At 43.2% G+C, this 20306-nt stretch overlaps 1 protein-coding gene across 1 annotated transcript in view; it reads right to left on the reverse strand.

Annotated features, from left to right (window-relative positions):
- Positions 1 to 20306, reverse strand: part of LOC149205697 (CBBY-like protein) — a 346883-nt gene that overhangs the window by 311079 nt on the left and 15498 nt on the right. Inside the window, exon 3 of the mRNA XM_089393529.1 lies at positions 10968 to 11126. Within this exon, the coding sequence (XP_089249655.1) occupies positions 10968 to 11126 (159 nt within the window). The remainder of the gene's footprint in view (positions 1 to 10967; positions 11127 to 20306) is intronic.

A 20306-nucleotide genomic window follows, 5' to 3' on the forward strand; every position in this document is an offset into this window, starting at 1 on the left:
AACACAAATAAATTCATAACTCCATGAATACTTATCGCAATCGGATGATCTTTAGATCAATCCTACAACTCAAGATGAGAGAGATCCAAGAAAAATATCAGCTGCCATAAACAAGATGACCACATGGAGTTTGGCCCTATTTGCCAATTTTAACAGAGGCACAGCTTCCTCCTCCGCAGGTCCTTCCGTGTCTCCTCATCTAACTACCCCCTCCCCTATGTGGTCCTCGGTGGTGGGGGTCTAGTCTCATGCCCCTTCTGTGGTAAAGGGGTCCATGCAGGAAATGGTGCTCTAGTCTTGGGGATGGCCCCTTTTAGATCTCTAGCACACAAGACCGCTTCCTGCAGCGTGGAGGGTCTGTGTGACTTCACCAGTCCACGCAGGGGCTCAAGCAAGCCCTCAATGAAGGTATATACCCTCCCTGCCTTGGATAGATCCGGGACCATAACTGACACACGCAGGAAATCTGAAAAGTATTGCTCTGGGTTGCCAGTTTGGCGTAGTTGTGTCAACTCCCTAAAATACGTCTTTGGATCCCTCTGATTGAATCGCTCCACCACCCTCCAGGTGAAGTCCTCATAAGAAACTATCTGGGCATGCCCTAAGGTGGTCAAGCCATGGAACCACCAATCATGGGCTTCCCCCTCCATATGCAGTGTGGCCATCTTAATGGCTTCCTGCTTTGTCATCCGATTGAGTTGAAAGTATGTGTCCATCTTTTCAACCCAAGCCCTGGTCGTGTACTTGGCAGTGCCATCAAAAGTAGGGAAATACATCCTCCCTATGGTTCTCTGCAGCTCATAATTTTGGGTCCCTTGTCCTCCGTACCCCTTGCTCCTCTCAATCTGCTTGAGCTTGCAGTAACCTCTGAAGGAGAGAGCTTCTTTGAAGTCTTCATCCATGGTCTGCCACTCTTTGAAGTAATCCCCCATCTGAGGAGGATCTTTCTCCCTTGCAGGCTCAATTTGCGCCACTGGCACGAAAGAAGGTAGTGTAGCCCGAGTTAGCACACTGAATGAAGGGCTTTGAACTACTAGTGAGGGGTGATCGAAAGGTTGAGAGGCCCCGGAAGTTTCTCCACATAGAAACCCCCTAGGCGTGGTCCTTTCTCTATTCTGTGACTTGATCTCCTCCAACATGTCTTTCTGCCCCTTGGTCAAGTCACTCAAGGCCCTCAGGAGGCTGTCGAAAGCCATCTCCTCCTTGCTCTTGGGCTCTGCCATTTCCTCCTCTCCAGCCACTGCTTTCCCTTTGTCCTTCGTATCTGGAGTAATTTCTAACTCCCTTTCATTGCTCCTGTACCTCTACCTACAGTAGGTGATGTTCTGCTGGTCCCCTTCTCGCATAGGGAACAATCCCCATAGCTGAGCTAAGAACTAGGCTCTGATACCACTATAATGTTCCTAAGTAGGAATGTAAGTGATATTAAGCAAATAAACTGTGCATCAACATATAAAAATAAAACACACATCAAACATCCATGAAAATGCTGTCAATACGAAATTGTTGAGCCATATTATTAAAAATCTGCAGGCTAGATACAATATGAAATGGAATGGTGCACCTGGGCTTCTCCCAATGAACAAGGAAGACCAACCCTAGGTGGGAAAATAGCTTAAATGAAGGATGCCCAGTTGTTGCACTGCGCTACCCCAGTAAACTATTGCCCTATTGAACTTCAACTAGCTGGAAGGTGCTCCAAAACTGCCCAGAAAATTGTGTCCTTTTAACCCCGAACTCCTTGGACAAAACCCAGAAGGGAATTTAGCCGGTTTTGACTTTGGATTTTTGCCCCCCTTGGAGCCTCTCCCGAGCTTCGACTACCAATCTCGACTTGCAGGAAACAGCCTACAAATTCCCCAGCAAACTCCTCCAAAATGTTGCTTTTATCTGTGCTATCCAAATCCTAGCTCCCCAGATGGCTCTTGGCCAAGATCAACTGCTCCCCAAGTCCCCACGAATTGCTACTGGATGGCCTCTGCGCAATCCCTCTATCCAAAAATTTGACTAACTAATGCGTTGGTCTAGCTGGCCACAAACTCCAACGAAATTTCCTTCACCGTGTTGCCTCATCAGTTCCCGGATCTTCCAGCAAGCAATGAATCCCCTTGCTGACCTCCAACTCCTCCTGCGTGTTTCCTGGCTGCCCAAGAATACACAGTTCCCTCTCTGCACTGATGGCTGAAGTATATTGTTGTCCTTGACTCCCTGAAACACCTGTAGAAAAGCCTCCCTAGGGCAGGCATGGATAGTCCCCCGAAGTAGAGGTTGAATCTCCCGCGTGAGAGATTCGTGGCTAAACAGCCAATAGACTTGGTAAGCAGCAAAGCGTAAAAGTGAGTGTTTGTTTGCAAGTGTAGAAGATGGTCGAAAATGAGAGTTGATCTTCCTTTTATTACCTTGGGCCTCCTTAGCTTCATGTGCGCCCCTCCATCCACCCATTCGATTTCCCTCCAAGCACATCTGTTCATTTGGGGTAGCATCGGATGTGCTCTAGCCACGAAATTTGGTGGAGAGGTTGGGGCACATGAGATCTCCAATACCCAGAAAGGGTTTGGGCAGATTCTAAACAGATCAGGAGATATTAAAATAGTTAATATTTTTAATGGAGTCCCTAAGTCTAAACTTAGGGAAAATAAAATATTAATGTGTATTAATATGAATCTATGTTAGAATAGTCTAAAAGAAATGGATCAAGCCAGATCTAATCTTAGCCATTGATTAGGGACTTAATCTCGGCCGTTGAGATGTCAACAGGAAAACTATAAGAGGAGGCTTGAGGGTCACTTGGAGAATACACCAGAGTGATCAGTCATTCTATTCTCTAGAGCGGGGTTTGCTAAGAGAGATAGAATCAGTGATCGGGAGAGCAACTGAGGGGCATTGAGTACAAAGAGAGGGCGAGGCAGAGATAGTGTCAGGATAGCAGCAAAGCAGCCAGAGAGAGAGACGCAGGAGCAGCCAGTGCTCACGCAAAGGCAGCAAAGTGTTGCCCAGAGCACTAGAGGGACCAGCATAGCTGACGCATGGCCTCCTGGGGTTGACGCAGGCCAAGATAGGCTGACGCAGGGCCAACGCTGGGCTAGAAGAGGCTGACGCAATCCAGATTGGGCAGATGCTAGGGTTTCTGGGGCAAATTGGTGCTGAGTAGCTGTCGGAAGGATTATCCGAGGTTTCAGCCAGTAGATTTGTCAAAAACTGAGAGGTATTACTGCTAAGGAAATTCTTTGTTGGGTAGGCCAGTTTTGGCACCCAGATTGTACTCTGATATTGCTAAATAAGAAAACCCTCAGATAGCTGCATCGGTTTTCCCACATTGGGTTTTTCCGGGGACACTAGTCCAAAAATAATGGTGTCATGTGGTGTGTTTGTTCTTGTTTCTTTTAGTTGCTGATCTGTAATATATTGAACATGCACTAGTGTTTATTTTCAGTTTTTACACTGTAAATAACTTGTTAAGGAAAATAACAAGTAGGTAGGAATAAATCAGATAAAGTGCATGGAGGGTTTCTAACTAAGTAAATTTAGAAACTTCAACATGGTATCAGAGGGTGATTGCAGATCACAAGACTAAGAGACATCAGTCAAGCGGAGCAATAGCAGTAGAAAACAGTTGTCCCGAGGTGACAGAAGTTGTTTCTAGCAGCGCAGAAGCCAAGAAGTGTGACGCAGAGCCACGCAGAGGAAGTTGGGAGCTGCGCAAAGCCTCAGAGAGGCCAGCGTTGCTGACGCAGAGGTCGAGAGGGCTGACGCAGGGCATCCCACGGCTGACGCAGACCCAGCCGGGGTGACACAGGGCCAGCGTGAGGCAGAGAGGGGCTGACACAGTTCGCAGAAAGGCAGTTGTTGGGGTCTAGAAGGCTGCAGGAATATCGCAGAGTAGAGCTGGTGAGGCATTGTAGTCAGAACAGTACCTGACAGAGCAGGGCCAAAGGAGTTGTTATCGAGGGTTTCTAGCGAGGAACCTGGATCAGCAGTGCAGCTGCACAAGTTGATCAGAGTAGGGGGCATCTCGACAAGCGGCAGAAGGATTTCCAGGAGGAAAATCAGGACTCAGAGGGAGTCTAGAAGAGAAATTTCAGACGGAAAGTAGAGACTCAGATGAGTTGAACAGAGAACTTCTAGGAGGGAAGTAGAGGAGCATCATGGCACTACACGGGGCAAAAGACCAGGATAGACTAGACAAAGCATCAAACTTCGCAGTTTGGATGGCCAGAATCTTATCAGTGCTTGACAGGAATCATGTCAAGAACTTCGCCTTGAAGGTAATAGTTGTCCCAGTCGACCCCAATGATAATGACAGGTACGAAGAGGCGATGGCGAGGGCCAAGTGCATTATCCTTGATGGGGTCAAGGATCATGTGGTACCACATATAGCTGAGAAGGAAACGGTATTTGAGATGTGGGAGGCTCTCAATAAGTTGTACCAGCATACTTCTGTGTAGAGAAGAATGTTGCTCGAGAACCAGATGAGGTCGTATCAGATGAAGAAGGGTCAATCGATTGACACCTTCCTCGGAGGACTGAATGAGATCCGAGACCAATTGACTGCTATAGGAGCGACACCAAATCAAGAGCTTATGGTGAGGACAGCCCTGAATGTTGTCTCAGAAGATTGGTAAGTATTTGTCCAGTGTATCCTAGGCAAAGGGACTCTCCCACCTTGGGACGAGATGTGGGCAGCTCTTCGCCAAGAAGAGATCAGATGGCAGTCAAAGACAGGTAGTAGCAGCAAAGGGATCAAGGTCAAGCAGGAGGAGGAGGATGTGGCCTTAGCATCTGAGGGAAAGCAGGAGAAGCAAAAGAAGAAAGATCTCTCCAAGATCAAGTGCTTCCGTTGTGGGTAGCCAGATCATTATGCGACCCAGTGTCCAAGGAAGAAAAGGGAGAATCTTCCGAGACTAAGGTAGCGCCAGCATGGGCAAAGAAGGAAGTTTTGACAGACGATGACTGTGCCATGTGTTCACACACAACACTTGAGCGGAAGTGGGGAGACATCACGCTGTAGTCAGGCAGACTACAGGCGATGAGGGGTAGGATCCTTGTGGTACCCAGCCTCTTGGATTAGACCTTGCTACGGGAGCCCCGACGAGGAGTAGCAGGACTGACTAAGTAGGTAGAGACAGATGCGAATGGAGCGACAGCGAAAGCTACAGTGTAGGAGTCCCGAGACAGCGCAGAGCTAACAGGCTGCAGTAGTGCGAGAGGCACAAGAGTGTTGCACCAGTGCAGGAAGGCACAGAGAAGTGTGCAACGGTGCGAGATGTAGGGAGTTGTTGCAGCAGCCCAAAGGTCAGAGAGGGAGCACTTGTTAGCGGCAAAGGGAGCTTCAGCATCAGTGGGTGTCTCTAGCCCAACAGAGAGGTCAGATGGGAGATCAGTTACTTACTTTTCAGTAACTGAGTTGTACTGCAGCAATGGGCAGCACGATGCAGCATGATGAGAGGAGATGCAATGTGGATGCAGTGCTGGGAAAAAGGACCAGCAGCAGCACAGATGCAGAGGGAGTTGTCGTACAGATGCAACAGTGGCAATGGCAGAACCATGGGCAACAGTATAGGACGCAGCAGTGCAGAGGATGTTGGGCAAGAAGGCCTAGCATCAGCGTAGGTACCGATGCCGGATGATCAGAGTAATACATAGTGAGGAGTATTGCTAGAGCACAGTGCTCGCTAAGAGGGAGTGTTGATTTGGGGTAGCACCGGATGTGCACTAGCCACGAAATTTGGTGGCGAGGTTGGGGCACATGAGATCTCCAATACCCAGAAAGGGTTTGGGCAGATTCTAAACAGATCAGGAGATATGAAAATAATTAATATTTTTAGACTTAGGGAAAACAAAATATTAATGTGTATTAATATGAATTTGTGTTAGAATGGTCCAAAAGACATGGATCAAGCCAGATCTAATCTTAGCCGTTGATGAGGGACTTAATCTCAACCGTTGAGATGTCAACAGGAAAAGTATAAGAGGCTTGAGGGTCACTTGGAGAATACACCAGAGTGATCAGCCATTCTATTCTCTAGAGCGGGGTTTGCTAAGAGAGATAGAATCAATGATCGAGAGAGCAGCTAAGGGGCATTGAGTACAGAGATACAGAGAGGCAAAGATAGTGCCAGGATAGCAACAGAGCAGCCAGAAAGAGCGGCACAAGAGCAGCCAATGCTCACGCAGGGTCATGCAGAGGCAGCTAAGTTCTGCGCAGAGCACCAGAGGGGCCAGCGTAGCTGACGCAGAGGCTCAGAGAGTTGATGCAGGGCCTCCTGGGGCTGACGCAGGCCAAGATAGGCTAACGCAGGGCCAGCGCTAGGCTAGGAGAGGCTGATGCAGTCTAGATTGGGCAGACACTGAGGTTTTTGGGGAAGATTGGTGCTAAGTAGCTGCCAGAAGGATTATCCGGGGTTTTAGCCAGTAGATTTGTCAGAAACCGAGAGGTATTACTGCTAAGGAAATTCTCTGTTGGGTAGGCTAGTTTCTGCACCCAGATTGTACTCTGATATTGCTTAATAAGAAAACCCTCAGATAGCTGCACCGGTTTTCCCACATTGGGTTTTCCCCAGGACATTAGTCCAAAAATAATGGTGTCATGTGGTGTGTTTGTTCTTGTTTCTTTTAGTTGTTGATCTGTAATATGTTTAGCATGCACTAGTGTTTATTTTCAGTATTTACATTGTAAATAACTTGTTAAGGAAAATAACAAGTAGGTAGGAATAAATCAGATAAAGTGCATGGAGGGTTTCTAACAAGGTAAATTTAGAAACTTCAACAACATCGAATGACCAAGTTTCATATTCCCCATGTGGGTGGCCCCCACATTCCACTAGCTGCTAAATAAAGTCAAAATTGCCCCATAGTTCCTAAGTCTAAGTGTGAGGTCCTCCTCCTAAGTCAAAATTGTGCCAAAAATGTGTAGTTGCACCCTGTGACTAATGTTTTTGAGAAGGGACATGACAGACTCACACTTATGATTGGGACATTTACATCAAGTGAGAACCTAAGCGGTAACAAGAGTCGATTAAGCCCATGTTGAATAGGAAAGGCTAGAGGTTCTGACTTGGCATTTCCTTCGATGAGAACTCAATTTAGTAGCCACCTATCCTCCTAGATAAAGAAAGGGAAGACTCTTGCCAAAACACCACGGTATTGGGCCTCGAGATTCTTCAAAAGAAGAATTAGAACTATTCAAGACATCTTTGAATTTCATACCAAAGATTAGATCACTCCTTTCAAAGCCTCAATTTACCCTGAACTAGTAGAAGGATTATACTTGCATACTTGGAAGAAGGTCAAGGGCTTCAAAACATGTAAGGAGGTTGATGGGTATAGTTGGTTGTGCAAGAAGCCTATGCTATATGCTCAACTTAATAAATCTAGAGGCTCAATTTTAAAAGGTCTACTTGGCTCTTCAGACTTTGGAATATGGGGAAACCTATGGTGGAGTCAAAAAATGCCTTAATTGCTCAAAACCCTGAAGCATCTCTTTTTGGTTTTATTTCATTGCCAAGTTGGCCTGGAAGTACATCTTCATATTTTTTAACTAACTCCTCCTTACTCCACTGTAATGTTCCAAAAGGAAATAGCAGTGCTAAACAAGCAAAATACACATATGACATAGAAAAATTCAGACAACAATTAAACACCCATATAATTGCACCAAAACTATGCCAAACTGAGCCATTTTATTATCAAAGGAGAGTACAACGCATGGAATGTGTGCACCTGGCTTGCCAAAGCAAGCTAGACAATCCCAGGTGAGAAAAATGTTGCCCAAATGCAAAGGAAAGACTTCTCCTCAATGTTTTGCACTGGCCCGAGAAATTCTACAACTACTAGCTGGAAGAAACATCTGTTTGAGCCTCCAAAAGTGATCATAAAATTCCGCCAAATCAATCTTGATCTCTTCACCAAAAACCCATAAAGGGTTTGGCCTATCTCCAAGCCAAAGTCGAACCCACAAAATGGTGCAAATTCCCCAGCTAACTAGCAATTCGCCCTGTTATAAGAATGAGGATTTCATACCCGAATATCACCCAAAAAAGTTGGAAATTTTAACTACAAAATCCTCTCACAAATCCCAGAAAAACCCAGAAATGGTTTGGCTGAATTTTGACCTTCCAAAATCGACCCCCAAAAGGCCCTACGCCCTCCAAAACTGCTGAAGCACACTGCCTGCCAATACACCAGCAAAATCCTCCTCAAACACTCTGGAAAAGTAGCAATCACCTCCACTAATGCTTTCCTTATCTCTCCCGACAAGGATCAACCTCAATGGCTGAGTCTCCACCTCCCACGTGTGCCCAATCTCTTCCTTTTGCGCTGGTCCAGGAAGTGCGAAATCCCCACTGAATGATAGCTCTCTCCTCCAGCCCAAAAACTCACCCAAATGGCAGCAAATCACCAGAGCTTCTCTTCTAGAATTTCTCCTGGCAAAATCTCCCCTGAAGAATGTCAAAATCACAACTCAGTTTCTCCTACTGCGTCCTCCAGAAATACGCACCACCTGGAGACACTGAATACAAATGCCAGAAACCACACTAAAAATCACCTCCGAAAGATTATGGATGAACCTCCCTAGGGTGGAACACGAAGTCCCCCGAAGAAAGGGTGAGTTCTCCGGTTGGAAAACTCTTGCTAAATTGCAAGTGATCTGGCTAAGCAGCTCGAGCAACTGAGAAGAAAATCAATATGCCAAAGATGCTCAAATGAGGAGTGTTGCCTTCCTTTTATAGATTTCATGGATCACTTTTCTGTCCATTTCCCCTCCTTCGTGGGTCCCTCACTTAACCATTGACTTCCCCTCTCATGCAATTTGAACTAGGGGGTGCATATTTCCCTAGTGTGGGTGGCCTCCACGTGTTACTTACCAAAACCAAAATAACTTACTTCCAATGTCTAAAGCCTTCTGATAAAATCGAATGGGCTCCATCACCTCCAAAATTGGCCCCAAAATGTAGAGATTAATCTTGTTCCAAAATAATTTAGGTAGGGACATTACATCCACTTTTATGTAAATTTGCCATGCCGGGAGATAATAACCAAGGTACTTCCAGTTTTAGGATACATAGTACCTCATTAGAATTTTTAATTTGGAAAATAGACTGCAATTGTGTAATCATGCCCAAGCAAATGGGAATTTTTCTTAGGCTCACAGTATGCTGCTTTGTGCTAGTATTTAACTACAGATAACAGTCCATGTCGAGAAAGTGGAATTGGATGTGGCAGAACTACACCAATTACTCAAGTAATGGGGAGGGGTGACATGCAATATGAGCAGGGAGCTCCCTGCTGAGTCTCCTGCCCTTTTTGCTCAATCTGGATAGGCTCAACAGAGTGAGGTAAGGACACAACACAAACTGGGTGAGCCATAAGGGAGAGAAGAGAGTCTCGCCACAGCTAGACATGCTACTCTTTTGCATGACTATTAAATTACAAATTCCCAACCATTGCACTAATGATTTCAAAGAATGAGAAGCTGGTCGAGGTGTTGTATTTGATGTGGAGTCAGTGAATGATGGATGGGGGCCCCTCCAAGAATGATAAGGATGATCCTTCTACCATGAAGACCTAATCCCAACAATGGCTTAAATTAATCTCCTTAATGTTTGTTGCATTCCATTTTGTGCCTAGGCAATCTTCTGGGGGACATTAAGTTTAACGTTTTATGGCCAAATGGTCTATTGGTGACTCTCTATTTAAGTGTTGTATGGCCAAGTAGAAATATAATTTTGACTGATGATCTAGCGTGATTTTGATAGCTTAATGCCTGTGGTAGCCACCCACATTGCACATTTTTCTTGTAAGGACGTCTTAAATGTACTTAACATTTCAAGGAAGCATTTTTTACGAAATATAATGATATTCCAAAGTAAGAAATGCATATATTATATACAAGCGTTCCCTAAAGAATATGTACTTTACTATTAATCAGTGTAAATTTAGTCAATAAAGTCAAATTATGCATTTTTATGTAAAATAACTAGCTAACATTTTCTAGAATATTTTCCATTTGGAAAAATTTAATTTTGAAGAAATGGTAGAGAAAAAGCGATGGCAAAAAAAAGTCCATAATGTTTCCCTTGTATGTAAGATGAATACAATAGAGGCATGCTTGTCTCTAACATACCTGATATTAAGCAGATTAATAGTTATAGATGATATTCATTAGAAATTTATAGTGCCCTCATGCTATAAATTCCCTCCTGCCCTTACCCACCCCCAACCACTTTCAAACTTCTAATAATACCTTTTGTAAGCTGTACACTGGATGTACCTTTTTCATATATATACACATTTATTGGCCATTATATGTTTTCAATAATTTGTACTTGCAAGTGGAGCACCTTTCAATTTTTCTCTGTATCTGAAGTTTATATTCAGTCTATAAATTTTCTTCCCCTACTAAGCTTCAATGTGACTAGCTATACATATCATGATTTCACTGGACAGTTGATGCAATCGGGTGAATAACTTAGATTTTAACAAATTTATATGGCCAATATAACTTCTTTGGAGTTTTTTACCAAAGGAAAAGCACAGGCAAACTACAAGATTACATTAATGTATTTTAATGTCCATGACTGACCAAAGACAGTCCATTAGACTGGAAATTGCATCATCTCTAATATAATGAATGATTACATAAGCATCTCTAGGCTAAATACAAAAATGCAATGAAAAAGTACTTCCCTGGCACAAAAAAAAAAAAAAAAACATTTATTGTGCCAAGGACAATGAACACATCAAAAATCCTATTTAATAGTATGTAAATTATGTCATTACCATAGAAGAAGTAGGCTAAATTGGATGAGCATAAATAAGATGGCAAACACTACTACGTCTCTGTTTTCTTTTTCCCAATTTGGCTTTCCCACATGAAGGAAACAAGGTAGACATCCAACAGATGTGATATGGTCTTCACTGGACATGAGAACCATCTATTAAACAATAAAATATAATTTAAATTATACCTGGCAACACCTGGACGGAGAGGAAGTAAACGTTTCTCAATGAGAGCCATAAATAATTCCGTCTTTCGTCTATGAAGAGAAGCTATAAGCTCCTTCCTTTCACCTTCTGTACTGGGAGCTATATCTGGCCACCCTGTCTTGTTAAAGTAGGCTGTCATTCTGCAAGGACAAAATGACTCTCTAAGCTGCATGCTCCACCATTAAAAACAGATTCTCATAACTAACAAAGAAGCCTTCTCAAGGATAGACTAAACGACTTCGATGAGAACTACCACTCAGGAATGAATACTTCTACAAGATTATGTTCAAAGCTTCTTGACAATTGTAGTGCAGGTATATATTCAAGCAACCATGCCTAATGTTCAATAAATATATAATATCACAAGTCAGAACCAGAAACAGATGTAAATGTTGGGAAATAAAATCTAGAAACCCTAGTTCCACAGATGTTGAAATCACAAAAGATAATGAGGGGATGAGGGGATCAAACAGAACCAGACAACCCAAAAACCTACCTGTAAAAGAGAAAAACCACACTAAAACAATGTGCTGGAACTGTCCACTGATGTGCTAGAAACAGAAAGGTCAAGTGCACAACTGATATAAGACCCAGTGAAAGCACAAGAATGTGTAAACACTAGATTTGGATGTCAATAGGATTGAACACTTTACTAAAAGAGCCAATTAAGCTCATTGATCACAGATGATATACAAATGAAACTTCAGTTGTGTACTTATATCACTCAAGTAGGTGGGGCATCCCCCCAAGAGGGTTATGCGCCTGTTAACCCCCCAATTTAGTGGTCTCAACAAGGTTCTTTGAGATGCTAAGGTAGTACCACACAACACAAGTGCCCACTGTCACCTCAGCATGAATCCCCACTCTTTAGGCCAACTCCTACAAAATCCAAGGGAGGCTTCTCTAATCTACACACACACAACTTCACCAAAGATAAGTAAACCAGTGCCAAATTTGATGTCTATGGTGAAGGTAGGCATTAATCTAAAAATGAAAATATGCTGCAGAAAAATGCAAACCAGCAAGCTAAAAATCACTCAATCTTGAAATACTTTGTTCTAATAACAAAAAAAATGTAAGAGATGGATTCCCTTAGCATATGTTAGATGAATTTCTTGATTTATCCTTTGATAAGTGGAAAAAGTGGACAATTGTATTTGTTACCCACTACTTGTGGGTCACCCTTATAGGAGAAATTTTCTCCTAGATTTGTCTTCACTCCGCAGCCAGCAGCCACCTAATAGCTCGATGTGCTACTATTCTCCGCCACCTGAGCCAGCCATTCTATGCCCTTGCTCATAGTCATCTATTATGATCATATGTTTGAAGGTGGGTCATCCAACCCCGAAGGTATGATTTTTCACTATGTAATTGGGTGTTTATGTTGTTTTTCTTGGGCACATTTGGGCATGGATTAGTGGGGGGATTCGGTGGAAAGAAAAGGGCTTTGATTGTATTTTTTTCCCTTACCTCAATTGGGGGGTTAATCCTATATCCTAGTCCCATGGGATCTCCTTTATTGGCTACTAGCTTTAGGAGTGGCACTATATGAGAAACCCTGATTTCTATTGTGTGGTCCCGCTTCTCGATGCCATTTGTCTCACTCCCCTCAGTCATTACAAGCCCTTTTCACATTTTCCCTATCTGGGTCCACATTTGTCCATCAAGTCCACAAGGTGATAGCCTCCCCCTCTCCTTGTCCACACCTTGCGTCAGGCCTAGAACGATGCCCCAGATGTTGATGCAACTAAAAAGAAAGATAAAAATATAATATGACCACATACAATAGGAAATGTACCACAAAATACAAAAGATGGCTGGGACAATAAAAAATTTCACGTGGGCAAAAGCCAAACATGAGCTCTACCCCCTATCATTATGGTCGTCACCCTAGTTCCTAGGACCCCTATGAGTGCCCCTTTCATCATTAAGGAACCCATGATTGTCCCAACCCCTGGTGGGCGATGAACTACCCCACCTTAAGGGGGTTTTCTCTGCTACATCTTACACATTGTGCTTTCATCCCCTTGAACCCCGAGCAGTAAAAAAAAGAAAAAATGATAAAAGGCAAAAGGCATATGAAGAAGGTTGGCATAACTCATGCACCATGATTGCTCCCTCCTACATTCATACACCCATGGTGCAAACCTCCTTTATCACAACTACCCTTGTACCATGGCATGTGGCTTGGAGCCTTCCCTCTTGCTCCCACTCCACTCCATCACTATTTCACATGACACCTACTATCTGATGGATGTACCATGGACTTGTCATTCCCTTAGAGGTTAAAACCAGTGTGGAAAAATTCGTCAAAATGTCGCGATTAAATCGGCAAAGTCGGATTTTTTGGACTAGCTGATTTAATCGATCAACTTTTTGGCGCCTTTTTTCCCAATTGAAAAAGACGGGATTAATTCAAAAAAGTCGGGATTAAATCGGGATTCAATCCAAAAAGTCATGGAGCTAGGCCCAGGTCGCGGATAAGTGATGGAAAAGGCAAAAAAATACTCATTTTCACTCTTCTTGCTATCATTCATCCCTGTGGAGAGAGGAGGTGTTTTCCATTCCCAAGAGGAGGAGATTTGCTAGTTTTGTGATGTGGATTTGGAGATTTGTCCACTGCTCAACGTGAGAGATTCAAGGTGTCAATTTGTTTCTGCCAAGTATGTATTTTAATTTCTCTCCTAGTCTTTGTTACACAAATGGCTTCTTAAATATTTCTATTAGTTTGTCTTTATCTTATTTTTGCTTAGAAATATGAATCAAAACGTTGTTTAGAACCTAGATTGAATCAAAACTTCAACTTTCAACTTTCAAGAATCGAATGACAAAAATTCAAACCCTTGTTTAGTGAATCTAAGTGTGTTCAAGTGAGTGAGAAGAGGGATTTAAAATTCAAAATCAACAATTACATTTGTGTTTGCTTCTTATGCGATTGGAATTTTTTTTTTTCAATTTTTTTTGTGCCCAAGTTCAAATTCAAATTCAAAGTTTCAAACAAAATGCCAAGGCTTTCGGACCCGATGTGGGAATATGGTGAACTTGATACTATACCCAAATCTGGGGGGGTCAATAGAATGTATTTGACTTGCAAGTTGTGTGGCAAGCATATTTCAGGGGGTGTCAACAGATTAAAATTCCACTTGGGGCAAATTCCGAGGCAAAATATAAAACTTTGCCCAAATCCATCTCCAGAAATCATTCGACAGACCATTAAATCGTTGATGGATAAAGAGGAGAGAAAAGACACCAGGGCAACAATAAAAAGCCAACTTGTAGGGGCCTCAAGAGTGGGGGGAAATGAAAGTGGTTCTTCAGCATCACTTCCACACCCACATGTCCCAACCCCTCAATTTTCTCATCTTTTTTGTTCCGAGAACCACACCTGGTGCACAATCTGGCATCAAATCGGCACTTTAAAAAAAAGAAGGAAAAAGCAAAGGCTGACAGGTTGGTCAATAAGTGTCTTCTATGGAGTGATGTTCCTTTCAACATTGCCAAGACAAACCCATTCTACCAACCTATGTTTGATGTTGTTCTTGTCGTTGGCCCAGGGTACAAAGCCCCTACCTTTGAAAAGTTGAGAGGGCCTCTTCTTCAAGATGAAAAGGTTGATTGCACTGCTAGATTGGAGGAGTTTAGGGTATCATGGGAACACACTGGATGCACAGTCATGTCAAATAGTTGGACTGACCAGAAGGGTAGGACCCTTCTTAACTTCTTGGTTAGTTGCCCCAAGGGGGCAATGTTTATGAAATTTGTTGATGCGTCTGCACACATTAAAGATGCACATTTATTATGTGAGTTGTTGGACATTTTCATTCAGGAAGTAGGTCCACAAAATGTTATCCAATTCATAATAGACAATGCTGCAAATTATGTTGTTGCTGGCAGGTTGCTTATGGAGAGGTATCCTAACTTGTTTTGGACACCTTGTGCTGCGCATTGTATTGACTTGATGTTGGAGGATATAGGTAAGATTCCTCTTGTGAGGGATATCGCTAAATCACCCAAGAGCATAACAAAATTTATATATAATCATGCATTTGTGCTTAGCTCGATGAGAAGATTCATCAACAACAAACAGTTGATGCGTCCTACCATTACACGATTTGCCACTACTTTCATATCTCTTCAATCTCTGTTGAATTCTATGTGGGATGTGTGAAAATTCGGAAGCCCCAAATAACTACTGCAGCAATCTGAGGTTATTTCTCCTAATTGCTAATTCTTTTCCAAGTTATGTACAGTATTACACAGTGAACATCGAACTAAATACAACTGCAGCCTTCACAACATAAATAACATGCGGAAACAAGAACTAAGCAAGAAAGAAATAGCACACACAAGTGACACTGTTGTTTTTGGACAAATGTCCCTGAAAAAAACCAATGTGGGAAAACCGGTGCAACAGCTAAGAGTTTGTATTATTATGCAGTAATTTCTAAGTACAATTCTTCGGATGCCCAAACTGGAAATCCTATACATAAATCTAATTGGGCAAAAATATAGTGAGATGATCTCACCCTATCACTGGGAAATCCGGCACTGATCTGGTACACCCACGCAGTCACTGCGTCACTACTGCTCGGACTGCGATGCACCTCCTCTCTGTGAAAAAACGGTTACCTGATTCCTACTGCAGCAACCGATGTTAATTCTTCTAATTGTTAATTCGATTAACCAATTTACTTGTTGTGTGCTACAACAAATATCGAATTAAATAAACTGTAGCCTACACAAATAAAAATTGTGAAAACTAAATACAACATAGGAGAGAAATAAACACCACACACATCTACATAGTTATTTTTGGACAAATGTCCCCGGAAAAACCCAGTGTGGGAAAACCGATGCAACAGCTAAGGGTTTGTATTATTAAGCAGTAGTTTTCTGAATACAATCTCTGGATGCCTTGTTGGCTATCCAGTACAGAGAATATGACTGACAGAAGATTAGTGAGAAATACCTCACACTATCACTGGCGATCCCGACTGATCCAGCCACAGAATGGCTTGTCCCTTGCTGCCTCTGCGCAGTCACTGCGTAGGCCCAACGTCACAGCTTCTAGGGACAGTGTCACCCCTTCTACTGATCGATTTGCCTCTGAGACTTCGATTTTGTCCTCCCAGTCTCACACCCCGGCTTCCGGCTTCAGAAATCAATCTCTCCAACAAAAATACGGATCTCCTCAAGGCTCTACGCTGCCTCTGCGTCAGCCTATGCTACCCAGCGTAGCCTCTATGCTGCCTCTCCCGGATCTCTCTCTGCCTCCTCTGCTGAGTATTCCCGGATCAGGAAAAATCTCCAACTAGAACTATCCTTGCCCCTCACTACAAGAAATCACTTCAAACTTCTCTCCGGCAACAGCTACGCTGCTCTCTTCAGAAATTCGATCTCTGATCTCCCACTCGATGTGTTTTCCAAATACCCGTCAAGCGTCCTCTTATAATCCTTTTGTTGAGAACCAACAGCCTAGATTAGATTCTAATCAATGGCTCAGATCATTTTGGCTTGATCCTCGTCTTCTTATAAAATTTTCACCCACAGTTAGATTAATACCCTTTAATTATTTAATAAAACTATCTCCAGGTGGAATTTCCCAAAACAATTTATGGGTATTGTGGAATACATGTGTCCAAGCCTCCCTACAAATTTTGAGGCTTAGAGCACATCCGATGCTACCAAAAATCAACACTCTCTTAGCGAGGAATGTGCTCTAGTAATGCAACCTGTTGAAGCATCACACTTCTCTGTAACATCTCCCTCTGCACTGTTGATGTCTAACATCACTACCCACCAACTATTGCGCAAATGTTGCATCTGCACTGCTGCTGACACTACCACTGCCAACACTGCATCTGTACTAGAACCTTCTCCAACTGATGTTGCTACTGCATCAGCAACGGAAAAGCATCCAAAATTATTGAACAAGTGTTCAGCATGATGCGTCTTTTGCTGGATTTATGACTGCTGCTAGTCTCTGCGCTGACCCTCTAAAGCCTCTGCACTTGTCATGTCCCTTCCTAAATTATTTTGGAACAAGATTAATTTTTGTTTTATGGGGCCAATTTTGGAGCTAGTGGACCCTATTCGATTTTATTAAGAGATTAGCCTTGGGAAAAGTTATTTGTGTTGTAGTTAAGTTACACATGGGGACCACCCTCACTAGGGAAATACGCACCCCCTAGTCCGGTTTGCATGGAGGTGGTTAAGTTTTACATGATGGTGGTTAAGTGAGGGCCCATGATGGAGGACGAATTGGAGGGAAAAGTGCTCCATGAAATCTATATAAGGAAGGCAACTCTCCTCATCGCATTCATATTTTTGGTATATCGATTTGTCTTTGGTTTCTCAAGCTGCTTAGTCGAGTCACTGGCTGTTTAGCACGAGTTCTTCAGGCGAAGAGCTCACCCTTTCTTCAAGGGACTTCGAGTGCCACTTTAGGAAGGTTTTCTGCATTTCTTCAGGAGGAGGACCTTATTGTGATTTCCAGCAATGGCATTCACTTCCAGGTGGTGCGTATTACCAGAGGACGCAGTGAAGAGGAGGTCGAGTTTGTTGGTGGTGTCTTGCAATGGAGTGTGGGTGTGAGATTTTCCAGAGAGGAAGATAGGTAGGATTGTCAGCCGTTGGGAGAGTTTGGGAGCTGGTTGCGCTTATTGTTTTGCAGTGTGAATTTCACACTACCTGAGCCAACGTAGAGGTAGCACTGGGAGCTCACTTGGTGGGTAGAGTATCAATCCTTGAGGCTGACCTTTGCCGTGGACGTTAGAGGAAATACTTGGAGTGGTGTTTGTTTCCCTTTCAGACCTTGGAGGAGGATTCCGTAGCCATTCCTTGCAAGCCGTATTCTTGGAGCAATTTGGAGGGTGTAGGCCATAGAGGAGGCCGAATTTGGAAGGTTGGATTCAGGCCAAACCCTTTTCTAGCTTTTGTTGGGTTTTAGCCAAGGAGCGTGGGGCTGAAGTTTCATCATTTTCTTAGCACTGGAGATGGGGTTTCTTGCAGTTCCTTTCAAGGATAAGTTCATGAACTAGGGTGTAGTGCAAATTCCTAGGCAAGGAACATTTTGGGGATTGGAGAGCCTAAACATCAAGAGGAGGGTATTTGCCACAAAATCTCTCCTTTTGGTGGGCATCTACTTCAACCTCATCCATAAATTTGTTTGCCCTAGTTTGTAACCCCAAGGTAAAATCCTAGTTTGTGTTGCTTCAACTTAGAGGCTTGTTTGAGGATTCCATGCACCTTTGTTTCATTGAAAATCACTATTGGAAACCCTTTCTTTGCATCTTGGCCCTGGGTCTTGTTAGTTTTTGTAGCATCAGAGGTGTTCTAGTATCGAAACTTTATGGATAGGTTAAAACACATGAGATCTCCAAAACCCTGAAGTCGTTTCTGGAAATTCCACCTAGAGATGATCCAATTAGATTATTAGCCGATTTTTAAATATTTCCTAAGTCTAAACATAGGGAATATGGTTAATTAATAAGTATTAATTGAGATAAAGTGAGAATTCTCCATAAACTCACACAAATCGACAAGGAATTAATCTAGGCCCTTGACTAAGTTTTAATCTTGGTCGGTGCTCCAACAAAGGATTATAAGAACAAGTCGATGGGTAGATGGAGAATACACTGGGGACACTTGTGATAACCACAGAGAGTTCGATTTCGTTGGAGGGTTTGATTTTCAAAGAGCCAGCAGTGCTAGAAGAATTTGAGCTTCAGTAGGGAAGCAGAGACAGTGAGGGGCAGAGAGAGTGAAGCTAGAGGAAGATTTCCAGATCCTCAAGTGCATTTACAGAGAGGCAGAGATTTCTTCAGGGGGTTATGCAGTCCCAGCACAGAAGCTTCAGTGGGCAATTTGATTTGTTGAGGAAGGAAGACGTTTTCAATTCCAGAGGTCGGGCAGAGGTTCCAGAGTGTCGGATAAGCGTTTTCCCAGTCAGCAACAGGCAAGACGGCTTGATTAGCAGACAATTCAGGCATCACATGTGGTAGGCAACTTTAGATTGACGTAGAGCCTGCGCAGGCCCAATTGGACGGCTTGCCTTTCAGTGGTAGTCTAGTGTCGAGATTGCTCAAAGTTGTCGATTTGGGGTAGCATCGAATGTGCTCTAGCCATGAAAATTGGTGGATCTGTTAAAGCACATGAGATCTCCAAGACCCAGAAATGGTTTGGGCAAATTCTACCCGATTAAGCAGATATTAAAATAATTAATATTTTTAATGGAGTTCCTAAGTCTAAACTTAGGAAAAATAAAATATTAACGGGTATTAATATAAAACTGGGTTAGAAGGTCCTAAATGACATGGATCAAGCCAAATCTAATCTTAGTCGTTGATTAGAGATGTAATATTGGTCATTGAAGGACCAACAGGAAAAGTATAAGAGGAGGCTTGAGGGTCAGTTGGAGAATACACTAGAGTGATGAGTCATTCAATTTTCTAGAGCAGGGTTTGCTAAGAGAAATCGAATCAAGATCAATTTGAAGCAAGGGACAGTGAGTACGAGGCAAAGAGGCAGAGATAGTGTCGGGAGACCAGCGCAGAGGCAAAAAGGCAGACGCAGAGCCGAAGGGAGCCACGCAGAGGCAGCAGAGACTGCGCAGAGGCCAGAAGGGCCTACATCATCCACGCAGAGGCTACAGGAGTGACACAAAGGGTCAAAGAGGCTACGCAGAGCCCCAAAGGGCTGACGCAGAGGGTTTCAGGCTGACGTAGAGGCTAGAGGGCTGACATTGAACTTCAGATTATGCTGGAGAGGGTTTCGTGGGGCAAACTTTCCGAATATCTGCTTCTGAAGAGAGGTATTACTGCCAGATTTTGTATCTCTGTCGAGTGAGCCAGTTTGGCACCCAATGTACTCAAAAAAGAGTTGCTTAATAATAAAACCCTCGAAACTGTTGCACAGGTTTTCCCAAGTTGGGTTTTTCCGGGGATGTTTCTCCAAAAATAACGGTTTCCCTTGTGTGTTTGTTCATTTCTTTTAGTTGTTGAATTGTAGATGGTTGAGACTATATTGTGTTTATTTCAGTATTTATATGGTTAAATAACTTGTTAGTAATTAAACAAGTAAGCGAAATATACCAGAGAATACAGATAAAATTTCTAACGGGTAATACTTAGAAATTTCAACTGGGTATCGAAGCGTTGCAGATTACAGGAGAGTTGAAGGCACCAGCTGAATCAGAGCATTTGCAGCAGAAACAACTGTCCTGAGTGACAGAAGTTGTTCCTAGCAGAAGGCAACAGAGAAGGGTTGACGCAGAGGGACTGCGTCATCAGTTCGAGCCAGAGAGAGGCTAGCAGCCTAGC

This window comes from Pinus tabuliformis, chromosome 1_2 (assembly GCF_031772625.1).
Source record: "Pinus tabuliformis cultivar Carrire ecotype Pingquan chromosome 1_2, CPIR1, whole genome shotgun sequence".
In the NCBI taxonomy this organism is placed as follows: domain Eukaryota; kingdom Viridiplantae; phylum Streptophyta; class Pinopsida; order Pinales; family Pinaceae; genus Pinus; species Pinus tabuliformis.